Source organism: Bubalus kerabau, chromosome 7, assembly GCF_029407905.1.
Source record: "Bubalus kerabau isolate K-KA32 ecotype Philippines breed swamp buffalo chromosome 7, PCC_UOA_SB_1v2, whole genome shotgun sequence".
Classification (NCBI taxonomy): domain Eukaryota; kingdom Metazoa; phylum Chordata; class Mammalia; order Artiodactyla; family Bovidae; genus Bubalus; species Bubalus kerabau.
The window spans coordinates 41250298-41275564 of NC_073630.1; the positions used below are offsets into that span (position 1 = coordinate 41250298).

At 43.2% G+C, this 25267-nt stretch overlaps 1 protein-coding gene across 1 annotated transcript; it reads left to right on the plus strand.

The window, feature by feature from the left end:
- Positions 1-24566, plus strand: LAP3 (leucine aminopeptidase 3). Its single transcript, XM_055588119.1, has 13 exons — positions 1-271; positions 2502-2617; positions 3916-3970; positions 4431-4536; positions 5947-6106; positions 7491-7655; positions 10662-10820; positions 15134-15258; positions 16413-16501; positions 17357-17459; positions 21627-21706; positions 23446-23555; positions 24003-24566. Exons 1-13 carry the CDS (start codon positions 170-172, stop codon positions 24190-24192), a joined length of 1560 nt encoding a protein of 519 aa, XP_055444094.1. The 5' UTR covers positions 1-169; the 3' UTR covers positions 24193-24566.
- Positions 24567-25267: the final 701 nt, after the last annotated feature.

The following is a 25267-nucleotide window of genomic DNA, read 5'->3' on the forward strand; positions in this document are numbered from 1 at the left end:
CTGACGCCCTCCCGCCGCGCCCCTGGCGTACGCACGCCACGCCCCTTGGCACCTGCCCCACCCCTAGGCGCGCGCAGGCCGTCCCCCAAAGCCCGGCTTCTAGGAGCGCGCCCGCCTTCCCGTCGCCACGTGCTCGGTGGAGGGCGGTACGGGGGGCCGAGCCGAAAAGATGTTCTTGCTGCCTCTTCCGGCTGCCGCGCGAGTCGCCGTCCGACATCTGAGCGTGAAGCGTTTGTGGGCACCCGGTCCAGCCGCTGCAGACATGACGAAGGTGAGAGGCAGCGGCTCGCCCCGGGGCCGCCGCGAAAGTCGTGCCCACGGGCGACGGGGACTTGGGGGCGGGGCGAGGCCGCGGTGTCCCGGGCTTCTGAGCCAAGTCGCAGACATCGACTAAAGAGAAAATACCTTGCTTTTGCCGAGCTCGGCTTTGGCAACCGGCTGCGCGAGGCTGCAGACCCCCCAGTATTCTACTAGGCTAGTGCGGGGGATGCGCTCTTTCTTCTTTTGCTTGAAAGTGCTAGGATCCGAACTCTGAGCACGAGAGATTGATAGCCATAGATAGATAGCTACCGTTACCTGAGCTCCAACTCTGTACCGTGCTTTTATTTTGCGATTTTGTTCAGTCCTCCCAGTAACCCGGGGAATGACGGCGCCAGGATTGTTCCCACCTTAGCTAGGAGGATGCCCAAGTATTGGTGAGGTGAAATGCCCTAGAGTCAGATAGTCACTGGCCTCGGGTTCCATACCAGGACCTCTCTCCTCTGCTGAAGGTGAAGACCAGGAAAACACAGGTCCTCCGGGAGTAAACTACGTGGAAGGGTTTCTAGAGAAAAATAACGTCTCTCTAGGGAAAAGGGCTTTGCAGGGAGATCCGTCTGTTCGTGAGATTAAAAGAAGTGTCCTGCAGAAGAAACCCCATTGTGAAGGTCACTAAAATTTGGTCGTAGGGGGATCTGGAAAGGGGAAACGGCTCCGTGGGAGGAGCACACGCGTGGGAGTCAGGCTTGAGAGCCAGCAGGACTGTCCCTGGCTAGAAGTATTCTGGATGGGGCTTGAGTTCAGGGTGGCTGAGGGACCAGAGGTCTGTCCCCTGTTCTTTTCAGTACTATGGAAATACATCCTGCTCAGGTAACGTGTGTGTTCTGTCTGATCAGTTCCCTACTTGGTTCCCTGGAACCCCAGGCAGTTGGCAGCCTTAGGAAAGTTAGAACCTGGGAAGGTTACCAACACAGAGGAAGCCTTTTTTTTTTTTTTAATAGAAAAGACAAGACATGATTTTGTCTAAGTACCAGTGTGATTTTGTAGAAAGCACAGAGGACAGTGAGGGAAGGCATCTGGATTCTTGCCGGGTTCTGTTGGCCCCAGGCTAGTATATCAGACCAGATTTCGGTTTCCTTATCTGTCAAGTGGGAAGACTACATGTTCTTTCCACCTTACAAAGGTGCCCTAAGTCAGAGCACATTTTTAAAGTCATAAATTGCTGTGCAGAGGTCAACAGTGATTCCTAGGTTTACTTCCTTGTTTCAGGTGTTTGGAGTCTGGGGCTCAAGGAGATGAAGGATAAGCCACTAAGTGCTGAGAGAGTGTTGTATGTCCCTGACCCTCCCAGTGAAGGTGCATCCTTTTCCTCTCTTCCAGCCTATGAGTTGGCCAGAGAACTTGTTAGTATCAGCAAGTGCAGCCCTTGGCTTTATCGAGATAGTATCCCAGAATATTGCACATTCTTGCATTTAAAGTTGTAAAGGAGGGAAAACTTACTTCTACTCACCTAGATTCTAGGGCTGAGACTAAGAATGAAATGGACCTAAAACAGATTATATTAACAAGAGAAAGGCATACAAGTTTTACTTCATATTTTTATGTGTCCAGTCTTCAAAAGGGAGAAGACCGGAAGAAGCCTATAGGCCCCAAAGCTTATATACCTTTATAAACAGAGAATGAGAAATTGTGGGAATGTGATTAGGCAAAGGAGCCTAGGGGCAGTCAGTTGAGAGACAGGTACTAGGAAATATGTGGGGAAAACTAAGGGAGGATGAGGGTTATTTTAATAGGTTTTTTGTACAGGTCCCTTTTGGTATTGACTCCCAAATCTTATCATCAGTCTCTGATGATAAGAATGTTCTCTTGCTGGTACAAGGAAAGAAACTTTCTCATGGGAAATTTTATGACCAGCTTTTGGATGGAAAGGGGGAGAGATCAGAGAGCTGTTTCTGCAGAAAGTGAAGGAAAAGCCCTCTGTGTTGTGAAAGCTCTTGAGAGGGACCATTAAGACCAGGACAGGTAGTAATTTGGCTGTTGTGTTAGCAGGAGTTTGAAACACATAGGCAGGATATGAGTGTAGTTGACTGCTCAGCACCTGCTGCTTTTTTGGCCTTGTTCTTTTGTCCTTGAGGGGGACATGGTTTGGTTGAAATGATTAGCTTTTTCTGGAATTTGGGATCCCTTGAGTCCCTGTCTGGGATCTACTCTACTTATATACACCTTTTTTCTCTTTTTCTCAGGGCCTTGTTTTAGGAATCTATAGCAAAGAAAAAGAAGAAGATGAGCCTCAGTTTACAAGTGCAGGAGAGAATTTTAATAAATCGGTGTCTGGAAAGCTGAGAGAAATTTTGAACATGTACGTATTCATCTTTGAATTTCAATTTTTTTAATGCCTGAAGGTGAAAGAGAATGTCTTTTGTGTTCTGGTGGAGGAAAATGCACAGAAATACACTGGCCAGGATGTTCTTGGTGAAAGTGAAAGTAAGTGTCTGTTGATTGTATGTTGGTACTTTGTGGTTCACAGTTCTGGGAAATCAGGCTACTTCAACCCAATCACCAGGGTATTGCGAGAGGCTGACCCAGAAGGATCTGGAAAGTACCAGATTTCCTCAGCCTACCCTCCTGGCTTCAGTTCATTTCTCCCCACCCCACCTCCCACCTGCTTCCTTCCAATGTCTCTACCCCTTTAACTCCTCTTCACTTGGGGGGAATAGCCTGTTCTGGGCTAGATCAGATAGCCTCAGAAGGCTGCATCATAAGCTTTGAATTTCAAGGGCTTCTCAAATCTTAAAGGACACGTGAATTGCCTGGGGGTGTAGTTAGAATGCACATTCCAGTTCAGTAAATCTGGTGGGGGCCTGAGATTCTAACTACTCTTGGATTAGTCAGGGAATGGGGAAGGTAGGAAAAGGTTTGCATTTCCACTCCTTCTCAGCTATGGGCCGCAATTTAACAGAAACAGTTGTCAACATAGGCCACTGCAACTGCATATTATTTGAATTAGAGATAACCTATTAGTATCTGATAGATGTAGCCTAATAATTAGAATAATTGTCTAACTATTGGATGACAGAATTTGCATCCCCTGTCAATTACCAATCCTTTACCCTTCCACAGCTCCCTGAAGTGCTTTGATTAATTCATTAATCCAGAAGCTAACCTGTTCGAGTACAGAACAGCCTGGCCTTCCTGACTGCATGGTACCAGTGCATCCAGTTCTCAGGCTATACTTGTGTATTGCCAGCTGCTTTGTTTGGAAATTGCCTGGTATCCCATCTGTAGATAAATCACAAAAATCCTCCAAGCTAAACACAGTGCAGTCAAGTCAGCCACTTACATCTTTTATTAGATTTAAGATTGAGGTCAGCCTCCATCCAGTGCTCAGTCTTCTCTGCATTACCCACCCATGGCACTGCTTTCTATCATTGTTTTAAAATAAGTGCATTAAATCTAATCTGGAAGTTTTTGAGCTAGAATTAGAAGTGCTGCATCTGAGAAATCTGAGAGATTTCTGAGAGAGTTCTGCTTTTGATAACATAAGTAGCAAATTTGCAGAAGCATCAGACCACTGTAATAATACAGTTGGTTTATGTCACTTTACAAGGGGACAGAGCAAACTATATTTTTTAACACAACTATTTCTTTTTGTTTCAGATCTGGACCACCCCTGAAGGCAGGCAAAACCCGAACCTTTTATGGTCTACATGAGGTATGAGATGAAGATAAGGTTTATTTGGCAAACCCTCAGTGAACACCTATATGTGCCTAGTACTTTGGCTGTACCATTATACGGAAAATTGTGTGTTGGATTATGAATGAGCTTTATCCCAGTATTAAGCCACAAGCATTGGTTAAATTGTCAAGAGGCAAACTGCTGTCGAAAAATACTGCATCTCATATTCCTCAGTCTATAGGCTTTCTTGGTTCAGTAGCCCTGTCTTACAGAAGCAGACATTTGCAGGATTGTCGTCACTCAGCCTTTCCAACACACAGTTATAAAACTTTACCAAGATGTCAGGGCTTAAAAAAATTAAAACAACCAAATTTCTTGGTGAGTTTTGTCCTGTGCGGAGGTTAAGGTGGTTGTGTGAAAGGTCATATACCATTTCATGCTAGAAATGGATGCGTTAAAGATCAAAGTGGCTGACTTTTTGTACTTTTTGGAACAGGACTTCCCTAGCGTGGTGGTAGTTGGCCTTGGCAAAAAGAATGCTGGAATTGATGAACAGGAGAACTGGCATGAAGGCAAAGAAAACATCAGAGCTGCTGTTGCAGGTTCTTTAACTTTTGAAGTTTACTGTTGTTAAAGATTCCTAAGGGTCACTCTGTAAGATTATCAATCTCAGCTCTTTTTGTCCTCTTACCATCATTATCCTTCCCACATTCATACAAATAACTCTCAACAAATACTCAGTTTTCCTTACCCAGTATGCTTGGCCTTACTTTAGATATAGAAGGTTAGGTTATGGAATTTCATTTTTATATTTCTTTAGCTTGTGTCTAGGGTTTCAGTACCATTTGTTCCCTCTTGCAGTATTGGCCTTAGAACTCTTTTTTAGCCAGAAAGTCCTGGTGGGTAGATTTGTTTTTTTCTTTTTTTGTAATGTATCCATGGTGTTGCCCCACTTTTAAATCACATGGAGTCATAACTATTTACACATCAGAGAAAATGGATGCAAAGTACAAAGTGCTTATTTATGACTAGTTACAGAGGTGTGTGCCTGTCCCAGTTTGCCACCTGGACAGTTTGAAGAGTTGGAGTAGGTGCCTTTGGGTCCTGTCAGGGCTGAGTGGCAGGATGAGGCTTTCATCGAGGAGACTGTGGTTAAAGAAGCTTAGAACACCGTCGCTGAGGCGGGGATCATTAGCTGGATTGTGCTGTGACCCCACATATATCGTATGTGCTTGTTAAATTTACTTTCAAAGTTGATGTTGGGTGATTATTTCCTAACTTTTATTTGGGGCATTTTGCTGACTCGATCTTAATAAACGCTGTGTTAATAATGGACTTTGCTCAGCTCCTTGGATGTAATTGCAGTGTCATCACTGCTCTCTCACTTTTAATAGGCAAGCTTCTAGGACTGGGACGCTTCCTCAGGGAGCCCCAGTGTTTCAGAAGTGGTACTTGAAATAGCCGTCACTTCCTTGTGAGTGAGACCAGTCATTTAATCCATCATTGTTTCCTCCCACTACCACGTGAGGTGAAGTGAAAGAGAAGTCGCTCCGTCGTGTCCTACTCTTTGCGACCCCATGGCCTGTAGCCTACCAGGCTCCTCTGTCCATGGGATTTTCCAGGCAATAGTCCTGGAGTGGATTGCCATTTCCTTCTCCAGGGGATCTTCCCAACCCAGGGATCGAACCCGGGTCTCCCGCATTGTAGACAGACGCTTTACCGTCTGAGCCATCAGGGTAGACCAATCATTTAATCCATCATTCTTTCCCCCCACTACCATGTGAGGTAGACCAATCATTTATCCATCATTCTGTCCTCCCACTACTATGTGAGGTGTGTGCATGTCCTCACTGTATGGAAAGGGAAGTGAAAGCTCAGAAAGATCAGCGTCAGGGCCGGGATTTGAACCTCAGTCTTGATGTTTTCTCAGGACCCCACCCTAAGTCTCTGCCATCTGTCCTCTGAGGGGTCCCTGACTGACTCTGGTTTTCTGGTTCCTCTGCCCTGTGAAGCGGGGTGCAGACAGATTCAGGACCTGGAGATCCCGTCGGTGGAGGTGGACCCCTGCGGAGATGCCCAGGCGGCTGCGGAAGGAGCGGTGCTCGGGCTCTATGAGTATGATGACCTGAAGCAGAAAAAGAAGGTGGTGGTGTCGGCCAAGCTCCATGGAAGGTGATGGCACGAAACGAGGACCAGGTCCATTCCCTGGGTGCTGATGGCACGGCCTCCTGGACATGAGCTGCCTGCCTTTCAGCGGCCGGCACTGCCTCGTGGCTTGTCTGTGGCTCTCTCATGGCCCTCGTCAGTTTAGGAGTATGATGACTCTGCCTCTTTTCTGCTCCTGGCTGCTCCTGTGTGTGTTTCCCTCCGACTCTCTAGATCCCTTCTCCGTGCTTGCTGGTTCCTAGGAAACTATTCCTGGTTGGCCCCCTGAGGAGGGATAGAACAAGATGACAGAAGGGTCCCAGAAGGTTTTAATGCAGATCACTTCCATCTACCTAGCACCTGCGGGCTCTGTGCTAAAGGCCAGAAATAAGCAGATGCCGGGATCCGGTCCCTGCCCTCCTAGTCTAGTGGGAGACTCAGCTTTGGGCACATTTTTTGAGCACCACTTATACTCCAGCCCTGTCCTGGGTTAAGGAGCAGACAGTGTGAGACCCTCAGGAGACGTGGCAGGGGACAACGGGGGTCTTGTTGGCACCTGTGATACAGTGAGTGAAAATGAAGGCCCTGCGACCCGTCAGCCTGGCTTTGAAGCCAGCTCTCACTTTCTGGTTGGGTGACCTCAATGAAGTGACAGAAATCATTTTCCTCTTTGGTTGAGTAGAGTTGTGAATCAGATCTCATGTGACTTTTATGATCAGAAGGCAAAACCCATGGTGAACTCTGTAAACAATGAGTGTTGTTTTGTCCGTCCCCACACCATGTGTGTTAATTCCTGTGGTGCACAAGAAGAGCCAGGGTCCTGGAAAGTTGGCCCACGTCCTTTGTTTTGTGAAGCCAACCCTGATTTCCGGCAGGTCGGAGTTCAGGGTCCCAAGCCAGACAGGGAGAAGGCAGAAGCTGGCAATTCTCCGGCAGGACTGACCAGGGGGAGCTCATTCTGCAGTCCTTCAGGCCTTTCTGTGAACACATCTGCTGTCAGATTGGGGAGCAGATTTAGGGCTTCAGAGGTCCATCAGGCCAACCCCCTTTTCATACAGAAGGTGATTCTAGGTCTTCTCTCACTTGGCTCAGTGGGGGTCGTGTTTTCTGGCTTTTATTTTTGTTTTTGGCCATGCCATGAAGCATGCCGGGCCTTAGTTCCCTGACCAGGGATCAAACCTGCGCCCCCTGCAGTGGAGACTCATGGTCTCAACCTCTGGACCCACCAGGAAAGTCTTTCCAGTTCTTTATAAACCATAACAGCTGCCTCCCTGGTTCAGATTACAAAGAATATATGTGGGCACCCTCTATCCATCACTTTTCGTTTGTCTTCAGTTAGAGCCCTCCTTGCAGGCTGTGGTCAGTGTTCTGAGAGGCTGTCTGACGGTGACCTTGTGTTTTCTTCTGCCAGTGAGGACCAGGAGGCCTGGCAGAGAGGCGTCCTCTTTGCTTCTGGGCAGAACCTGGCACGCCGCTTGATGGAGACGCCTGCCAACGAGATGACGCCAACCAAATTTGCCGAAATTGTTGAGGAGAATCTCAAAAGTGCTAGTATTAAAACAGACGTCTTCATCAGGTAATTCAGGATTATACCATAGACTCATATGATGCTAGAGCCAGATGGAGCTTCAGAGATCCTAAAATCCAGCTCTCTCACCATTCAGAGAATTAACTTGAGACCAGAGAGGTAAAGTGACCCTCTGGCAGCCACACACAAGAAGGGGTAAGGGTTCTTCAGTTTGAGATTTATTTCTGTCATATCTTGCCTGCTTTTGACAGTGTTGTGGCGTCACACTACATTTTGTATGTGTTTTGTAGCAGTTTTATTGAAATATAATTCATATAACATGCAATTCCCTCATGTAAAATATACAATTCCGTAATCTCGAGTATATTTACAGAGTTGTGCTGCCGTCACCACAGTCAATTTTAGAACATTTTCATTACCCTGAAAAAGAATCTTGTACCCACTCTTCATTTCCCTTTTCCCCAGCCATCAGTTCATAGACATTTTTGGATGGACTTCCCTGGTGGCCCAGATGGTAAAGAATCTGCCTGCAATGCAGGAGACCTGGGTTTGATCCCTGGGTTGGGAAGATCCCCTGGGGGAGGACCTGGCAACCCACTCCAGTATTTTTGCCTGGAGAATCCCCATGGACAGAGGAGCCTGGCGGGCTGCAGTCCATGGGGTTGCAAAAGAGTTGAGTGACTAAGCACAGCACATACTTTTTGGACTGCAAATAATGCTGCTGTGAGCATTTGTGTACAAGGTTTTGTGTGGACATATGTTTTCATATCTATTGGGCATGTACCTAGGAATTGAATTATTGGATCGAATTGTAACTATTACCTTTTTGAGGAGTGTACATATTGTGTTTAGTTTTGGTGAATTCTTTCTGTCTTTTCTCTTTTTTGACATAAGTGAATAACATAGCATACCCTCCTTGGCATGGAATGAGAATCTGCCTGGTAGATTCCCTTAGCTAGATCAGATATCAGAGCTGGTGTTCCCTGGCTGTCCTGAGGTTTGTTGTCAGCAGCCTTGCTGTTGAACCTAAAACGCTGCACCTCTAGGCTTTATGCCATCCTTGGGAACTCCCCCTAATCTTAAGCAAACCAAGTCTAAGTATTTGGGGATTTATAATGAAAGTAACTTGATAGATATTTGCTTCACCTAAAGAATCCTTTACTATCAAAGTTGCTAATCAAGGGTGTTTACATTTAAAAGGATTCTTCACTATTTAATTGTGATTAGAATTCACGTTTTTTTTCAGGGAAACTTCTGTGATCTAGATAAAGAAAATGTGCCGTCTATAGAAGATGCAGTATTGGAGCTTGATAAAATTTCTGGGATGGTTGCTGTGTATTCTGTGGCAATGTTTAGTCTCTAAAAAGGTGTCTTGGTGAAGACTGTTCCTTGTTTTATTTAAGGAGACACCAGAGCTACGTTTTGTCAGCAGATCGTGGCCGTGTGGCCACATGTCTTCAGTAACAGCACCTCCTGTACACCTGGAACTTGGCATACAAAGATGGGGGGTGGTTCTTGTCCTCAGACAACTGAGGGCTCTGCAGGAAGGAATAGGAAGGGAAATGGTATAGGGGGTGCTGCAAGAGCAGAGAGCTGGGGAGAATTGTGGAAGAATTGAAAAGGTTTGCCAACAAAAATGGTGCCTGAGCAGTTCAGGGAGGTGAACAGATGAGAGAGCAGGGCAGAAGCACCTATGCAGTGGCCTTGGGAAACCACAGGGCTTGAGGTGGAGCAAAGGAAACTCAGCCAGAAATGGGGCAGGTCAGGTGGGCAGAATGTAACCTATTAAATTGAGGCAGCTGCATCAAACTCACTCTAGCGTTAGGTGGGTGTAAATCAAAGAGGTACAGACTGTACTTCCAGAAGGGCAGGACTTTAATAAAACATCAAGTACTAGGTTTGTGATTAAAAATGCCCACATTATACAGCCTCGCTTCTTTTGAAGTGAGTTTCTTTTAATTGTCATACCTTCCATTTTTATATTCTTTTCCCTCTGAAGTTGGGCATTCCCTCCCAACCCCAAGAGGATTCCCTCCCTCTCTATGATGAAGTTCTAGTTTAATAGTTTCAACAATTTCATTCACCTGCTTAGCTCCTCTGGCTAGGCAGGTGCCAGAGGAACATTTCTTGAATGACGTTGTTTCTGGTCTGTCTGTAGGAGGGTAGAAGTCTTCCCTTGGCCTAATTACTGTGGCCAGAAATCAATACAAAGCTCTTTTGTGCCCCTAGCCTTTGACTATGCAGTGTTACCTGACATCATATTACATACCATACGTGAATTCTTCTATAATTCTACAAGTAATCTTTTGATGGAGATGTCATTAATCTTTTGAAGGAGGTGTCATTAATCTTATTTTGTAGATGAGGAAACAGATTCAGAATCAAGTGACTGACCCAGGAATATACAGAAAGCAGATCAGATCAGATCAGTCGCTCAGTCATGTCTGACTCTTTGCGACCCCATGAATCGCAGCATGCCAGGCCTCCCTGTCCATCACCAACTCCCGGAGTTCACTCAGACTCACATCCATCGAGTCAGTGATGCCATCCAGCCATCTCATCCTCTCTCGTCCCCTTCTCCTCCTGCCCCCAGTCCCTCCCAGCATCAGAGTCTTTTCCAATGAGTCAACTCTTCGCATAAGGTGGCCAAAGTACTGGAGTTTCAGCTTTAGCATCATTCCTTCCAAAGAAATCCCAGGGCTGATCGCCTTCAGAATGGACTGGTTGGATCTCCTTGCAGTCCAAGGGACTCTCAAGAGTCTTCTCCAATACCACAGTTCAAAAGCATCAATTCTTCGGTGCTCAGCTTTCTTCATAGTCCAACTCTCACATCCATACATGACCACAGGAAAAACCATAGCCTTGACTAGACGAACCTTTGTTGGAAGATAGGAGGTGATAATTGAAGCATTAACATGTATATATTTTCAGAACTTAACATGTATGTATTTTAAGAGCTTGTATGTTATACTGTTTTTTACACACAGATGACTTTATTCTAAGTTATTGAAATAGAGCAATGTGTATTTACATTTTTCTTTTCCTGCCTTGTAGACCCAAGTCTTGGATTGAGGAACAGGAAATGGGATCATTTCTAAGTGTGGCCAAAGGGTCCGAAGAGCCTCCAGTCTTCCTGGAAATTCACTACAAAGGCAGTCCCAATGCAAGTGAACCTCCCTTGGTGTTTGTTGGGAAGGGGATTACCTTTGACAGGTACTTATTTATTGTATCCATGCTTTGTATTTTGGTGAATGCTTTGTATGTAGTTGTATTATTTGGTGTGTGATTTGTTCAGAAGTATGGTGTTTGGTCAGATCTTATGTGTTACTTTAAATGTATTAGGTCACCACTTATAAAATGCACACTGTGTGTCAGAGGCTGTATTAGGGCATTTTACATATATTAGCCCTGATCTTACCCCAGGAGCTAGGCGTTGTGGACGTTCTGCAGGTGAGGCAATCATGACTCAGGTTAAATGATTGTTTGAAAGCTCCATAACTAATACTGCCATACATTTTGATTCTTTTACGGGGATGTTAAAATTTCCAGCTGGATAAGGTGAGGCAGCTGTGTGGATCATGCTGTCTTCCCTTTGCTTACTTCAGTTGACATTTTTTGCTGACCAGTCTAGCTTTCATTAATCTCCTTAAACCAGCAGTCCCCAACCTTTTTGGCACCAGGGACCGATTGCGTGGAAGACACAGACTGGGGGGCTGGGGGGTGGGGCATGGTTTTGGGATGACTCAAGAGCATTACATTTATTGAGTATTTTATTATTACATCAGCTCCACCTTAGCTTATGAAGCATTAGATCCCTGAGGGTGAGGATCCCTGCCTTAAACCATAAGTGTTCCTTAGAAATGGAAGCTCACTCTGGCTATTTCAACCAGGGAGAAACTGAGTTGGAAAAGATGGTCTGAGTCAGTATTTCCCATGGAAAGCATTTGCTACTGAGTACTGGTTTCTGGGATGCTAATTAAATGTGAAACTTGAAAAAGATTACTTGATTAAAAGTCTAGGTTAGATAAAACGAATAAGTTTTTTATTTTGTTTCAACTGTAGTACTTCTTGGGGGTATAGAACACAGCGTTTTCTAAATCTTTTTTGTTTTTAATTGAAATATAATTAACATCTAAATTTCCTTTTGAAGAGAACTTGTGTCTCAGGAAATCATGGTCCATAGAAACTGCTTTGGAAAATGCTGCTAAAGATCTATAAAATTTTGATGTCCCCTAGTACGTTTTTGTACCCATTCAAGAACTCCATCTGAAATGTGAATGAATCCTGCCCTTACAAGAGAGTTTCTAGGTACTGTGATGCCTGTGTCCTGGGCAGATCTGACCACCAGAGTGGTCTTCCTTATACTAGCAGACTGCAGTGCCTCCTGTGTTTTCCTTTCAGTGGTTCACTTCCTCTCATTTAAAGCATTGGTCTCCAAATGATCATTATTTGGCCCATCAGTAAAAGATTTGAGCTCATACCATTGAAAAATATGCATATTTATATATATCATGTGCATATACTGTTGTATTAAAGTGTGTTTTATAAAACACTACAGCAGAGAATTCTCTGGTGGTCCAGTGGTTAGAACTCAGTGCTTTCACTGCTGGGACCCAGGTTCAGCCCCTGGTCAGGGAACTAAGATCCCACAAGCCCCATGGCACAGCCAAAAATAAAATAAAAAGAAACATTACAGCACATAAAAATTAGATAATGAAAGTTGTTCTTAAATGTCTTGCTAATTGTGACAGTTTTATACTATCATTGGGGTAATGTCAATGCAAAACTTTTATGCTCAGGGTGAAGTTGTTCACTTAAATCTGTATTTCAACTTTTTGTTATGGGGATATTTAGCAAGGGTGCTCAACCTAGTCTTTTTGGTTTAGAGAAGCTTCCTAGAAGAAGTGACATTTTTAGCTTAAGATGTGAAGGATAAGGGAGTTAGTTCTGTGGGGAGTAGGTCAGGGAAAGAGCCAGGTGAAGGCTGCGGATGGGAAGAAAGAGGGGAAATTCCTAGTACTGAAAAAAATGCCAGGGCGGCCATGATAGCACATGACTGGGGCAGGGATCGAGGCACAGCTGGCGACGTTGGCAGAAACTGGGTTGTTCTGGATCTGGTTAGATTTTGGACTTTGAACAGTTGAAAGTAACTGAAGGGTGTCTAGCAGAGGGAAAGAATGACCTTAGAAATATATATATTTACAGTAAAGTTCACTTATTGAGTGTTCAGTTTTCACCCATTAGGTGTTCAGTATAGTGAGCTTAAGAAATGTGTGCACCCCTGCAACAACCACCTCTATCATGAAAATAAAACATTTCTCCAAGGCCCCAAAAACTCCCCTGGGAATTTTGGAGCGTGCTTTTTTGCACTCATCCCCTTTCTCACCCCCACCTCAGATGACCGGTCATCTTTCTGTTATTGTAGGTTACTTTTGCCTCTTCTAGAAATTCATTTACATGGACTCTTTTAATAAAAAGACCAGCCTCTTTCTCAGCATATTATCTTTGAGATTTAACCATGTTGTTGGTCATATTCCATTGTAGGGAAATACCAGCATTTGTTTATCCAATCGTTGTTGACGGAAATTTGGGTTGTCCCAGTTTTGAGTTATTAATTATAAAAGCCAGCATCATCTGTAAGGCTTTGTGTGGATATGTTTGTCTTCCTCTTAGTTAAACACCTAGGAGAGGAGGGCTGAGTTGTATAATAACTACATGTTTAACTTTACAAGAAACTACCAAACTTTTCCAAGGTGATTATGCCATTTTGCATTCCTACCATCGGTGTACAAGGTTCTAGTTGTTCCCTGTCCTCTCCAGCACTTCATGGCGTCCGTCTTTCTAGTTCTAGTCACTCAGGGAGCGTGTAGTAGTATTTCTTTGAGGTTTACTTTGCATTTCTCTAACTAATGATGTTTAACATTTTAAAAATGTGCTGATTAGCCGTTGGTACATCTTCTTTAGTCAAGTATCTCTTCGAGTCTTTTGCCTTCGGCAAAACACTTACAGGAGTGTTTGTCTTACTGAGTTGTATGTTTTTTAAAATATATATTCCAGATATATATCCTTTAAAGTGGTGTCTTTTGAAGAGCAGTTTTTATTTGCAGTGAGGTGTAGTTAGCAATTTTTAATTTTATAGTTTATACTTTTTTCTGCCGTGTTTAAGAAATTATTATCTATGCCAAGTACTTGTGTCCTTCAGTAAGTCTTAAGGTTTTAGGCTTTAAGGCTGTGACCTATTTTGAATTTTTATATATACTTCTAAAAAGCATTTCAGGTTCTTCTGCTTATCTTTTTTTTTTTCCATCTATTTGTAAACATTTCTTAGTTGTATGGGTAATAAAGTGAAGGGGTAAGGCTGCTGTAGGACACTTGGATATATAGGAGCTAGGCAAGCATCTGAATCATTGATGGTGGGAGCCTCAACTAGGATGGATGTAGGAGAAAAAAAATGGATGGATTGGAGGGGAATCTAAAAAGTAAGCAAAGATAACTGGTGGTTATTCAGAACGATAGTCCTGTAGGTAAGAGTGGAACCCCCTGAGTGGAAGCAGCCTAAAAATAGATAGAAGGACCAGTATGCTCCCCTTGCCCTCATGGGGTTATCTGGACTTCTTGGACCAGGAATGTACTTTTCTTATTCTGAGCCAATGGATAATCTTTAATTCTAGGTGTATAAATGACAACCATCTAACTATCAAGTGCTTTGGAGGTGAGTGAGAATTAGGGCCTGATTTCTAAGGTGAGCAGATGTCAGAGCAAGGAGTTGACTCTCTGTCAGCAGGGCAAGTCAGCAGCAGAATCCAATTAGAGCTCAAAGTCAGAGCCCCTGCCTCCTTGCCCAGCCTGTGAAGCAGGTCACCCTGGGTTCTTATAAACCAGGAGCAGAGAAGTCCCTTGTTGGTTCCAGAAGTCTGCTGGGGCAGTGGCCTGGGTTTCTTGTGGATTGAAGCCTTTCTCTGCCCCTGTGTTTAGGCACTGTCTCAAGGCTTTGGGCTAGCGTCTTCCTGTGCCTGTGGGTTGTATTTTGCTATCTGCAAGATCTGGTGTACCTTGGGACTGTCAGAACCAGTTTCTCCTGTGTCTTCCTAGGAGTTGAAAGGGGATCCTACCAGTCTTCTGTGAACTTGTCTGTTTTCCCTAACAGCTTGTGACCTTCAGGTTCAATAAGTTGATCAATTCATATAATTTGCTGTAAAGACAAGTCTACATGAGTGTCCAGAGCTCAGACAGGATTTAAGCAGCATTGACTGTATGATGTAGTAATGTTTCCAGTGGCAGTGCTAACATTTCATTCAGATAGAAATAAAATGAACCAAGATGCCCCCCCAACCCCCCGTATTTCTGGAATTACTTTGTGTCTTTTATGAAAACCATAATATTATCTTTTTAAATGGTGAAATCATTCAGATTCTCAATTTGGAAATTTCTTGGTGCTTGTATGAGGTAGTTCACCCCACACTTTTTGAGAGTGCGTCTAGCCCCCTCGTTTGCTCTTAACATGGTACCTTGTCCTTTTCCCCCAGTGGTGGCATCTCCATCAAGGCTGCTGCAAACATGGACCTCATGAGGGCCGACATGGGAGGAGCTGCCACTATCTGTTCAGCCATCGTGTCTGCCGCCAAGCTCGACCTGCCCATCAACATTGTAGGTGCGTGGGCGGCTGTCTTGGAGAGCTTCTAGAATCCAGTCAAGTGGTAGAATGGAGACAACAAACATGGTTCCCTTTAATCTGAAAAGGTCAAGAGATGGTTTTTAAATGGTTTTCATCAGGCAGAAGCTCTTTGTTTAGCTAAGTGTTGTCTTAACTGGCAGAGTTAAATGTATTCTGCATTATGGGCAGTAACTAGAATTGATTGTTTTACTTCTGCAAAATGTGGTTAGCAGTCAGGGGCACATAATGTCAAGTTTGCAGTTTACTCCAACTGAAAAGGCCCGATAAGTAGGGTAGTGATTATCTCATAGGGTTGCAGCCGGTTAAACGCCTTGACATGCAGAAAAAGTGCTTTGGACGGAAAAAATCCTCCGTTTGCAGCAGCGATTTTTGTAGTTCAGAATGCCAGACACAATGCTGGAGGTTTGTCATGTGTCAGAGGGGGACCTAGAGATCGGGACTAAGATTGAATTGGCTTGCCCAGTGTCACCTCCGTTGCACGAGAAAGTTGGACTGTGGTCCAGGTCTGTCTTACAGGTGAGTCACAGACATCATGATATGTCACCCCTGCATACTTCTGCTTATTTCCTAAGAACAGAGACATTCTGTGTAATGATAATACCATTATCATTCCCAGGGATTGGTGCAGTAACCAAATTCAAACTGCCCAGTTGTCCAGAAAATGTTAGTTTTATGTGTGTGTTGTGTACACAAGCATTTATTTCTATTTGGTTTTGAAATCTTGGAGCCACTCAACGATTACCCCTTGCATGTAGTCATCATGTCCCTTCAATTTTCTTTACTCCAGAACCTAGTCCCACCCCACCCCCTTTTTTGCCCCTTTCTTGGAAGTTTTTAAAGGTTCAAGTTTATCTTGTGATATTCTACGATTTGGATTTGTTTGGGTTATTTCTTCGTGATAGAATTAGACTTCTTTGGAAAGAGTGATGTGTACTTCTTGTCACTGGTGCATGTAATGCCACCTGAGTCATTGGTGATGCTAAACTCAAATATTTAGTCAAGGTGATGTCTGTGACTGGCATCTCTTGAGGGTCCACTGTGACCTTGGTCCTATGGGTGGCATATTTGGACATAGCACACTCCATGTTCCTTCATGTATTCTTTTTTTTTTTTTTTTAAAAAAAAAACAGGTTTGGCTCCTCTTTGTGAAAATATGCCCAGTGGGAAGGCCAACAAGCCTGGGGATGTTGTTAGAGCCAGGAACGGGAAGACCATACAGGTTTGTAGGTGGAGGACACAGCCTCCGAGTTCTGCTGTTCCTTGCCTTGAATGGGTGCAGAGTGCGGGCCCCATTTAGGGAAGGGCAGTACCTTTATTATGAGTAGCTTTTCGTGTAGTCAAAGGTATTTCTTTATGGGAATTTTAAGATTGTTTTCCCTACCTTACTGTTCCCCCTACTTTCTGTATGCTATATACACAGCTTATGAGTTTGCAGCCAGCCCTGCAGAGCAGGGCAAAGTGGAAAAAGTACAGGCTGTTTTCTGGATACACCTTTGATGTGGTAACTTTTTCCGTTTAGCAAAGTGTTTGAGAAGAAAACAAGTCCTGCATCGTGAGCACTGCATCTGGGGATGTGGCAGCAGATCCTCTGCTGGGCACATGCTTGCATGCACTACTACGCATAATGACTAAGCGTATTTAAAAGAAGAAATATATTATATCTAATACAGCTGAAGTTGCTGCAGTTGCAAGAGTTCTCTTGTCTGGAGATCCAGGCTGCTGCTTTAGTGTATCTTTCTTCAACTCTTTCACCTTTTTGTTTTTGAAAATCTTGACATTTTCCCCCTCCTGTTATAAACTTAATGATAATGTGAACTAGACACTTCTCTTTATTTCAGCCTCCAAAGTCATCAGCATTCAGTCATCAGCTCTGATACAGGGATTATTAAATTATATTTGCTCTTCAGAGTAAATATATTCCTATTTTAATGGTAGTATATTTTTTATAATTGATGACAAACATCACAGCAGCGTTTTTATACTTCTAAACTGAACACTGCTCTGAGTGTCTAGATTTTGTATTCATTGTTTGTATCATCTTATCCTTTTAGTCTCTTGACTTTCCTCTTTGCAGGTGGATAACACCGATGCTGAGGGGAGACTTATCCTGGCCGATGCACTCTGCTACGCTCACACTTTTAACCCAAAGGTCATCATTAATGCCGCCACCCTGACAGGTCAGACAGTGTGCTTTTCCTGCTTTTGTTTGAAGAAAGTCTCATTTGTTGCCTTCGAGTGCACACATTGTACTTAGGGCATTCATTATTTTGCTGAAATCTGGCGAGCTCCATTTGTATTCAAAGATCTTTCACCAAAAGAATTATTCTGCAGTTGTAAACTGCTTTGAATCTTAGGTTTAGTGGTTTCGAAACATCCCAGGCTATACTTTAAAAAAAAGAAATAACAAGTGGCTCAGATCAGCCCATCCACAGTGATAGCTAAAAATGATACAAAGCAATGTTTTCTGTTATGGTTGCCATTTGATACAGCTCAGAAAAGATTAGTGATAAGTTCCCAAATCAGTAGTTGCTTTTATTAATCATGATGGGCTACCCAAGTAGCTCAGTGGTAGAGAATCGCCTGCCAAAGCAGGAGACTCAGGTTCTGTCCCTGGGTCAGGAAGATCCCCTGGAGAAGGAAATGGTAACCCACTCCAGTATTCTTGCCTGGGAAGTGCCACGGACCAAGGAACCCGGCAGGCCACAGTCCATGAGGTGCAAAGGATGTATCTGACGTGCCCGAGTGTTTTCTGAACTTTTGTATTTGAATTTATACAGAAATAAAAACACTGGGGTGAGGGGGTGGGAGTGGCAGGGTCATGTATCAGAGACGGGGCCATGTAATGTGTTTGTTGTGTGAAGCACGTTGACTTTAAGGCCAACACGGGGGTGGCTCCCAGATGTGCTACTTCCTAGTCCACCAACCTTGGGCTGGTTCCCTGACACCCTCAAACATCAGTACATGGGGACACGTCTGTTTACCTCTCAGAGTTTTGAAGATTGGAAGGAGTTTCTGAAAAGCCTCTTTTAATACAGTGCTGGCATGCGACAGGCTAGACCACCAGCTCTATGGGGTAGTGATAAATGTCTAAAGGGATGATAGTGGTCATTACCTTATTGCAAAAGCTCAATGTTCATAATCTTTCATCCAGCAGTTTACTTTAGGGATTCATTGTGTCTCTAGCTCTTTTAAGATTAAAATTCAGATCATTTTCATCTTTTGATTTTAATTCTTCTGGTCATGTGAGCCTTTAACAGAAAATCAGTTCATATTTCTTTTTTATGTGATTCTAACAATTGTCCATAGATTCATCTGCTAAAGACTCCTCTTTTTTTAAGCTGGTGTTATAGTATTTTTATGGTGTTCTGTCTCTGTTCAGCTTAGTAAACACTTTAAGCTGAACAATGGAGGTTCTAGGGCTGGTGTTTGAGGTGCAATGCTGAGGTGGGTGGTAGTACTCCCTTTGTGTAAATGAGGGTCACAGTGCCTCCCCGCGCCCCCCCCATCCTTTTTTTCCCCAAGCTTGGGGGTATGAGAGGGTGTGAAAGTTGGATCTAGATTACCAAGGGCAGCCTCATAGGTGAGCCTTCAGGTCACCCCGGCCATTGTCCTCACTGAAGGCTCTTGATGATTCGCTGTAGTTCCCCAAGTACTGATTGAGTACCTTTTGAGTTCCAGGAGCTGGGATTTAAAGGAGAGGGTGAGAACGTTTCCAACCAGAGTTCCTAGCAGGAAAAAGAACATAAGCTTTTAGAAGGAGAAGACCTCATTTTAAAATTAGTGCTGCCTCTTAAGAGCATGTGACTTTGATAGTGTCTAAGTGGTCTCATCTGTAAAAGTGGTATAATAGCACCTCATTGGCAGGGGCTGGGGGCGGGGGTTGCCTGTGTACATTAAATGAGATGATACAGGTGGTTGTGCCTGGCTTGGCACACACTGGACTGATGTTATTGACCTTTAAAGAGCGGGCCTGTAGCAGACTGTAGGAGCAGTGGCTGCTCAGTGGGTGCCATTCAGGCATGGTACCTCTCGTTTTCTTAATGCCTGTGCTTAGGATGGAATGAGAGTGGTCACTTCAGCACCTTCCTTGGAGCTTTGATGTTTCTTCCATACTCTGAGAAATTCTGGTAACACGGATGAGTTAGCATTTAACCTCAAAAGTGCCTTGTAAAAGAAAATGGGAAGTGTGCCCCCAATAATGGCACTTCTGAAACTGATGGTGGTACTAGTTCTGTGATTGTGTAGAAAATAATTGTTTTCTGAGATATGTAATGAAATCATCTCTAGCACCATGGTCCCTGTTGGATCACATTAAATATTTATGTCTCCCATTTTCTCTTCCTTTAAGAGAGGAGATCAGATCACATTCTTGTTCGTGGCCAGTGCTTATCTTCTCTCTGAGAAATTCAAACACTGATGCAAGGTTCTTGTGGAGTTGATAGGAATGTTTTAAGGACAAGTGAATAAATACAGAAAAGGTCACTAACTTGAAAAGTAAAGTATTCATGAGTGTGTATGTGTAATTGAACATGTATCCCACCCAGTCATATAGACAGACCACAGGCAGTGAGTAACCAGCACCCACCATAGTATCTGGGATGTAGTAGGTGTCATGAATAGTTATTGACTCAGTTGGCCCCTATTTAATTCCTGTGAATGGCTGGGAATATGGAGGTGGGACATACAGAGGTGAGGCCCGCATCCCTTGGACAGTGGCAGTCAGCAGATCATCACACTGATCAGCATAGAGGAGCCAAGTTAAAAGGAGTTGATGAGAGCCTGTGTATCTGGAATTTGACTGGTACAGGAAGTCAGGCACTGTGAGAAGTGCTGCTTGAGCTGGAGTCTGAAGGAGGAGGCATCACCGGGTGGAGGAAGGAAGGAAGAGCATCCCACAGAAGGCACCCCTCCAGGTTGGGGTGTGGGGGCGGTAATGAACAGGACAGAGAGGAACAGAGTGTGGTGCGGTCAAGACACTTGGGACCCACGTCCTGGTCGGCACCAGTCCCCTGCTGGCCTTGGCATGTTGCAGGATTTAGTCTGCAGCTAAGTGCAGCAGGAAGCTATGAGTGGGAACTATGAGATAGTTTGCTCTGCAGAAGGGTCCTTGGCCAACAGTGTCCCAACCACAAGGGAGAGGGACCAAGGAGAGGTTGGCAGGCCAGGTGGGCTGGTGAACGGTGTGTGGTTATTGACTGTAGATGTGTAAGCGTGTGTGTTAAGAATGAGTGTGTTTGACTTCAGTATTATCTGTTGCATCTAGGAGTGCAGGTGAAACAAGTTTGCCCATGACTTGATAATCATTGATGATGGTTAATGGGTCCTTGTATGTCCATTATATTCTTCTCTTTGCTTTGTGTATATTTGAAGTTTTTGACAGTACATTTTTTTTTAAAACTATTACCATAGTCCAGTGGTAGATGATGGTGGTAGCCATGGTGAAGGGAAATGGATAGGTTTGAGAGATAATTGGGAGGTAGAGTAACAAAAGCCCAAGGAACAAATGACCCAAACAGAGTTGCCCAAATATCATGCAGAATCACGGGCTTTTACATATGGGTCACTGTTATGTTTGCAGTAGCATAATGTCTAAAAATACAATGTACATATCAATTCAGAATATTTTATTGCTGAAAAATGCTAATTAACCATCTTTTAAACCTTCTGTGAGTCACAGTGGTAACGTCAAAGAACACTGATCACAGATTACAGTAATAAATGAAAAAGTTCCAAATATTGCAGGAATTACCAAAATGTGACAGAGACACAAAGTGAACAAATGGTTTAGGAAAATGGCTCTGATAGGCTTACTTGACATAGGATTGCCACAAACCTTTGAAGATGCAGCATCTTCAAATTACAGTAAAACGGAGTGTAATAAAATGAGGTAGGCCAGTACCTCTATGTAGTGGACTTGTAAAATCATTAAGAATACTTCTAATGAATTTGTTTATAAAAGAAGAATAAACATTTAAAACATAAGAGTAAGAACATGCACTTGGACATGTACAGTGTGGTCTTAGTTATGGGTTTTTGCTTTTAGTTTAGAAGAAATTTGGAAAGAAATATTAAAAATATGTAATGGTTATCCCTGGGATGAGATAATTGGTGATATTTGATGTTTGCTTTTTTGCATTTTCCTTAATAATTGAAGGTGAATTCTAACTTGAGAAACTAAAAAGCTAGTAAATATATACGGTAAGGATTTGCCAACATCATCTTTTTTGAAAATGAGGGAGACATTAAAATAGTGTTAAAGGCTAAAGTTTTGGCCTGCACAGCAGTAGAGAAACCCATCTTGCCAGGAGAGACCGGATGCTGACCTGAAGGGCTGTGTCTTGCAGGTGCCATGGACATAGCTTTGGGATCTGGTGCCACTGGGGTCTTTACCAACTCTTCTTGGCTGTGGAACAAACTATTTGAGGTAAGAATAACAAAGAAACACCTAAATTATGGAGGTGATTTTATTCCTCTAGCCTTAGAATGCTTTATTTCTTCAACCCTGAGTTACAGGGATTTTTATGTTGTAGAATTATCTTTGAAATGATTCCATAAACTTGATTCAATGTGCTTTTCTATAAATATTTAAAAATGATAAATATGATGCCACATTCCTTCTCAGAATGAAGTGAACATGACTTAAAAATACCCCTGATGTAGAAAAGGGTATGAGGATAGCTTTGTAAAAGAAGGAGTGGCCTTTTAACGAACACATGTCATGAGTCAAATAGGAGAGTATGTAAATAGGGCTTGCTCGGGTTCCTTACTGGACAGTGAGGACGACAGTTTCTACTGCTGTGCTCTGTACCTCCACCCAGCCCTTTCACAGCAGTTTCCCATCACTACCCCCACACTCTTCACTGCCATCAGCTTTCCCCAGTGACACCACTCTGTTAGCCTCCCTTAGCTTGTCCAGAGGCAGCGTGTACCTCTGGCCTCTTGGTGACACCCTGCTCTTGGCTTCCACAGTAGTCTTCTCTTCTGGTTTCCTTTCTTGATGACTTCTGTTTCAGCCTCCTTGGCCAGATTTTTCCTTTGCCTGGCCCTTTGGTTGACTTCAGTCCTGGACCTCATGTTCTTACTCTGCACAGTGTTCATCAGGAATCCCGTCTATTCCCATGGCTTCAGCTGGCACCTCTCTGGCTGCTGTCTATCCTAAGCCCCAGGCCCTGAGCATCCACTTGGCTATGAAACAACTCCATCTGGCACCTCATTCTTTCAACAAGTAATTAATGGGAGCTTACTGTGTACCAGCAGGGACAAATACAAAAGGTTCCTGAATACATTCTTGATGTGGTTTAAGGTCCTAAACTTTTCTTTTAAACTGCTTCCCTTTCACTTCTGTCATCTTGCCATTTGTGAAGCCCCTCTCTATCTTCTCCAGCCTCTGGGAGAAACTCAGCCCTGTTGTCTCCTTCCAGGTAGTATGTGGGGCCTCTCCCCTCCTCTGTACCAGGCACACACTGTCCTTCTGATATCATAAACATTGAAATAACAGTCAGCAGTTTATACAGCCTACACCCTCTCTTCCTGGAGGTAGTCACTTTCAACCCTTGGTGGATTCTTCTGTTAGTTACTCTTCTGGAGTCTCAAAAACAGCTTACATTGCTGCTTCCTGACTTTTCACTTGTGGCTCTTTCTGTTGACCACAGTTTATCACAACAACCTTTACCCATTTCTCCTACTAGCCTTTAGGCCCTTTGATGACTCAGATATTAAGTATCTTTAGATCCCCAACCCCTTTTGGTGTTTAGCAGTTCAGTAGATGATGGATGGATGAATGAATGAGTATGTAAATGACATGAATTAATGAGGTCACTTTATCTTAGTATCTGGCCTTTAGTAGTATAGTTCTAGGCACACCAAGGCCACAAACATCATGAAGACTAGTTCACCCTAATTAAACCAGCAAAGCCTGTCTGCACTACAGGATACCAGCTTATTCATTTAAACTGAGACCCATAATATTAGTTTGATAATTTCAGCAAATGCCCTACAATTTTGTAGGACTGTTCTATAGCATTCCTGGCTTCTTCTATAATTCCTAAGCTTTTTAATTAATTAAAATAATTCTGGAATCTGTTGTATTTGTCATGTTTTAGAGTAACAGGTCAGAACCTGCTTCATTTATTCTGCCAACTGTCATACCTATTTGTTCTCTAGGCCAGCATTGAAACGGGAGACCGTGTCTGGAGGATGCCTCTCTTTGAACATTACACAAGACAGGTTATAGATTGCCAACTTGCTGATGTTAATAACATTGGAAAATATAGGTATGTAAAATAAACTATAAAAGTACATTTTTACAATCATTGTTTGCCAAAATGAGCATTTTCAGTTTTAATCTTTCACAAAGGTTTAGGTATCCAGTTTCTTTTCAATATAGTGCTCATAAGCACTAATTTCTGTCTTTTATTTTCAAGGTGGTTCCCAACTGGTTCTCAGTTTTTGCATTTTCAAATCTAAAGGTCATTTTAAGCAAATGGTAAGGGAAGGAGATGGACAATATGGTCATTACCACAGGAAAAAGAATTTATCCTTTATGCTTAAAGCTGTGTCTAAAGATAGGTATCGATTTCTGGGTTAACTTCTTTAAAGGTCTCATTGGCTTGACTTTGCTCTCTAATCATAGAAGTCATTTAGCAAGAATGGAGGATCTTAATAGAACATTCAGTGTACGTTTAATGGGGTTAGATGTTGATTTTTGTCTTTCTCTTCAGATCTGCAGGAGCGTGTACAGCTGCAGCATTCCTGAAAGAATTTGTGACTCATCCTAAGTGGGCACATTTAGACATAGCAGGTGTGATGACCAACAAAGATGAGGTTCCTTATCTTCGCAAAGGCATGGCTGGGAGGCCCACGAGGACCCTGATTGAATTCCTGTTTCGGTTCAGTCAAGACAGTGCTTAGTTCAGATGCTCTAAAATGCCTTCATTCTGTCTTAAATGGGCAGTGGAATTTCAGAATACTTTTGAATGAATAGATAAAAATCTTTTAAGGGAAACAAAAGATGGTATTTAAAAACAGAATGAAATGAAATTTGTATGCCTTTTCATTTTATGCAGAGATTTATAAAGGTAAAGCTAGTATCTTACTTGGCAAAGATTTTTAAGATAGTCTATAAAATGATGATTTTTAAAAGCTATCTAATCACTTTTCAGAGTATATGTTTTTAATTGAGAAGCAATAGTGTATTTGAGATTTGTGATGCTGAGAATATGAACAAACTAAAAGTTGCTGTGTGATTGTCAGAAACAATAAATCCAACTTTTGGTGCTCTCTGGTGTGGCTCTCATATTCACTTTTATTACTATAAAACCCAGTGATGCTATTAGTATAATTTGTCTCTTCTGGCTGTGTTACATAAACTAAGTAATTAAATTGGGATATGATGAAAAATGTATTTTCTCAATGTTAATAACTTTGGGGCACTTAGTGATGAATTTGTGAGGCAGGTACCATTACCCCCACATTACAGAGGAGGAAAATGAGACACAAGAGAGGGTTAGTAACGTGCCAGTGACATCACCAAGCTAATAAGTGGGACAGCAGAAATTTAAGCCTAGACAGTCTGCCTCCAGAGCTGGCATTCTTAATTGTTTCACTGTAATGCTTGCTTTCACTTCCGGGACTTGAATGGATGTGGAATTTATTTGAAATAAGAGGGCTATAAAAGGGACTGTCAATGGGTAGACTACTTCCACCACCTGGAACTTCAACCAATCAAAATTCCATTTGTGCAGATTTAGAATAAAGCTCTCTTTAACTGGAGTCATTTTGAGAATCTTGAAAGTCCCTTGGACTGCAAGGAGATCCAACCAGTCCATTCTAAAGGAGATCAGTTCTGGGTGTTCATTGGAAGGACTGATGCTGAAGCTGAAACTCTAGTACTTTGGCCACCTCATGCGAAGAGTTGACTCATTGGAAAAGACTCTAATGATGGGAGGGATTGGGGACAGGAGGAGAAAGGGATGACAGAGGATGA

What these genes read in the sequence shown, in the direction of transcription:
- LAP3 (XM_055588119.1), top strand. Translation starts at nt 170, where the DNA reads ATGTTCTTGCTGCCTCTTCCGGCTGCCGCGCGAGTCGCCGTCCGACAT. An exon ending in CATCAGAGCTGCTGTTGCAG is followed by an intron (nt 4,537 to 5,946) that starts GTTCTTTAACTT and finishes TGCCCTGTGAAG; the next exon opens with CGGGGTGCAGACAGATTCAG. An exon ending in AAAACAGACGTCTTCATCAG is followed by an intron (nt 7,656 to 10,661) that starts GTAATTCAGGAT and finishes CCTGCCTTGTAG; the next exon opens with ACCCAAGTCTTGGATTGAGG.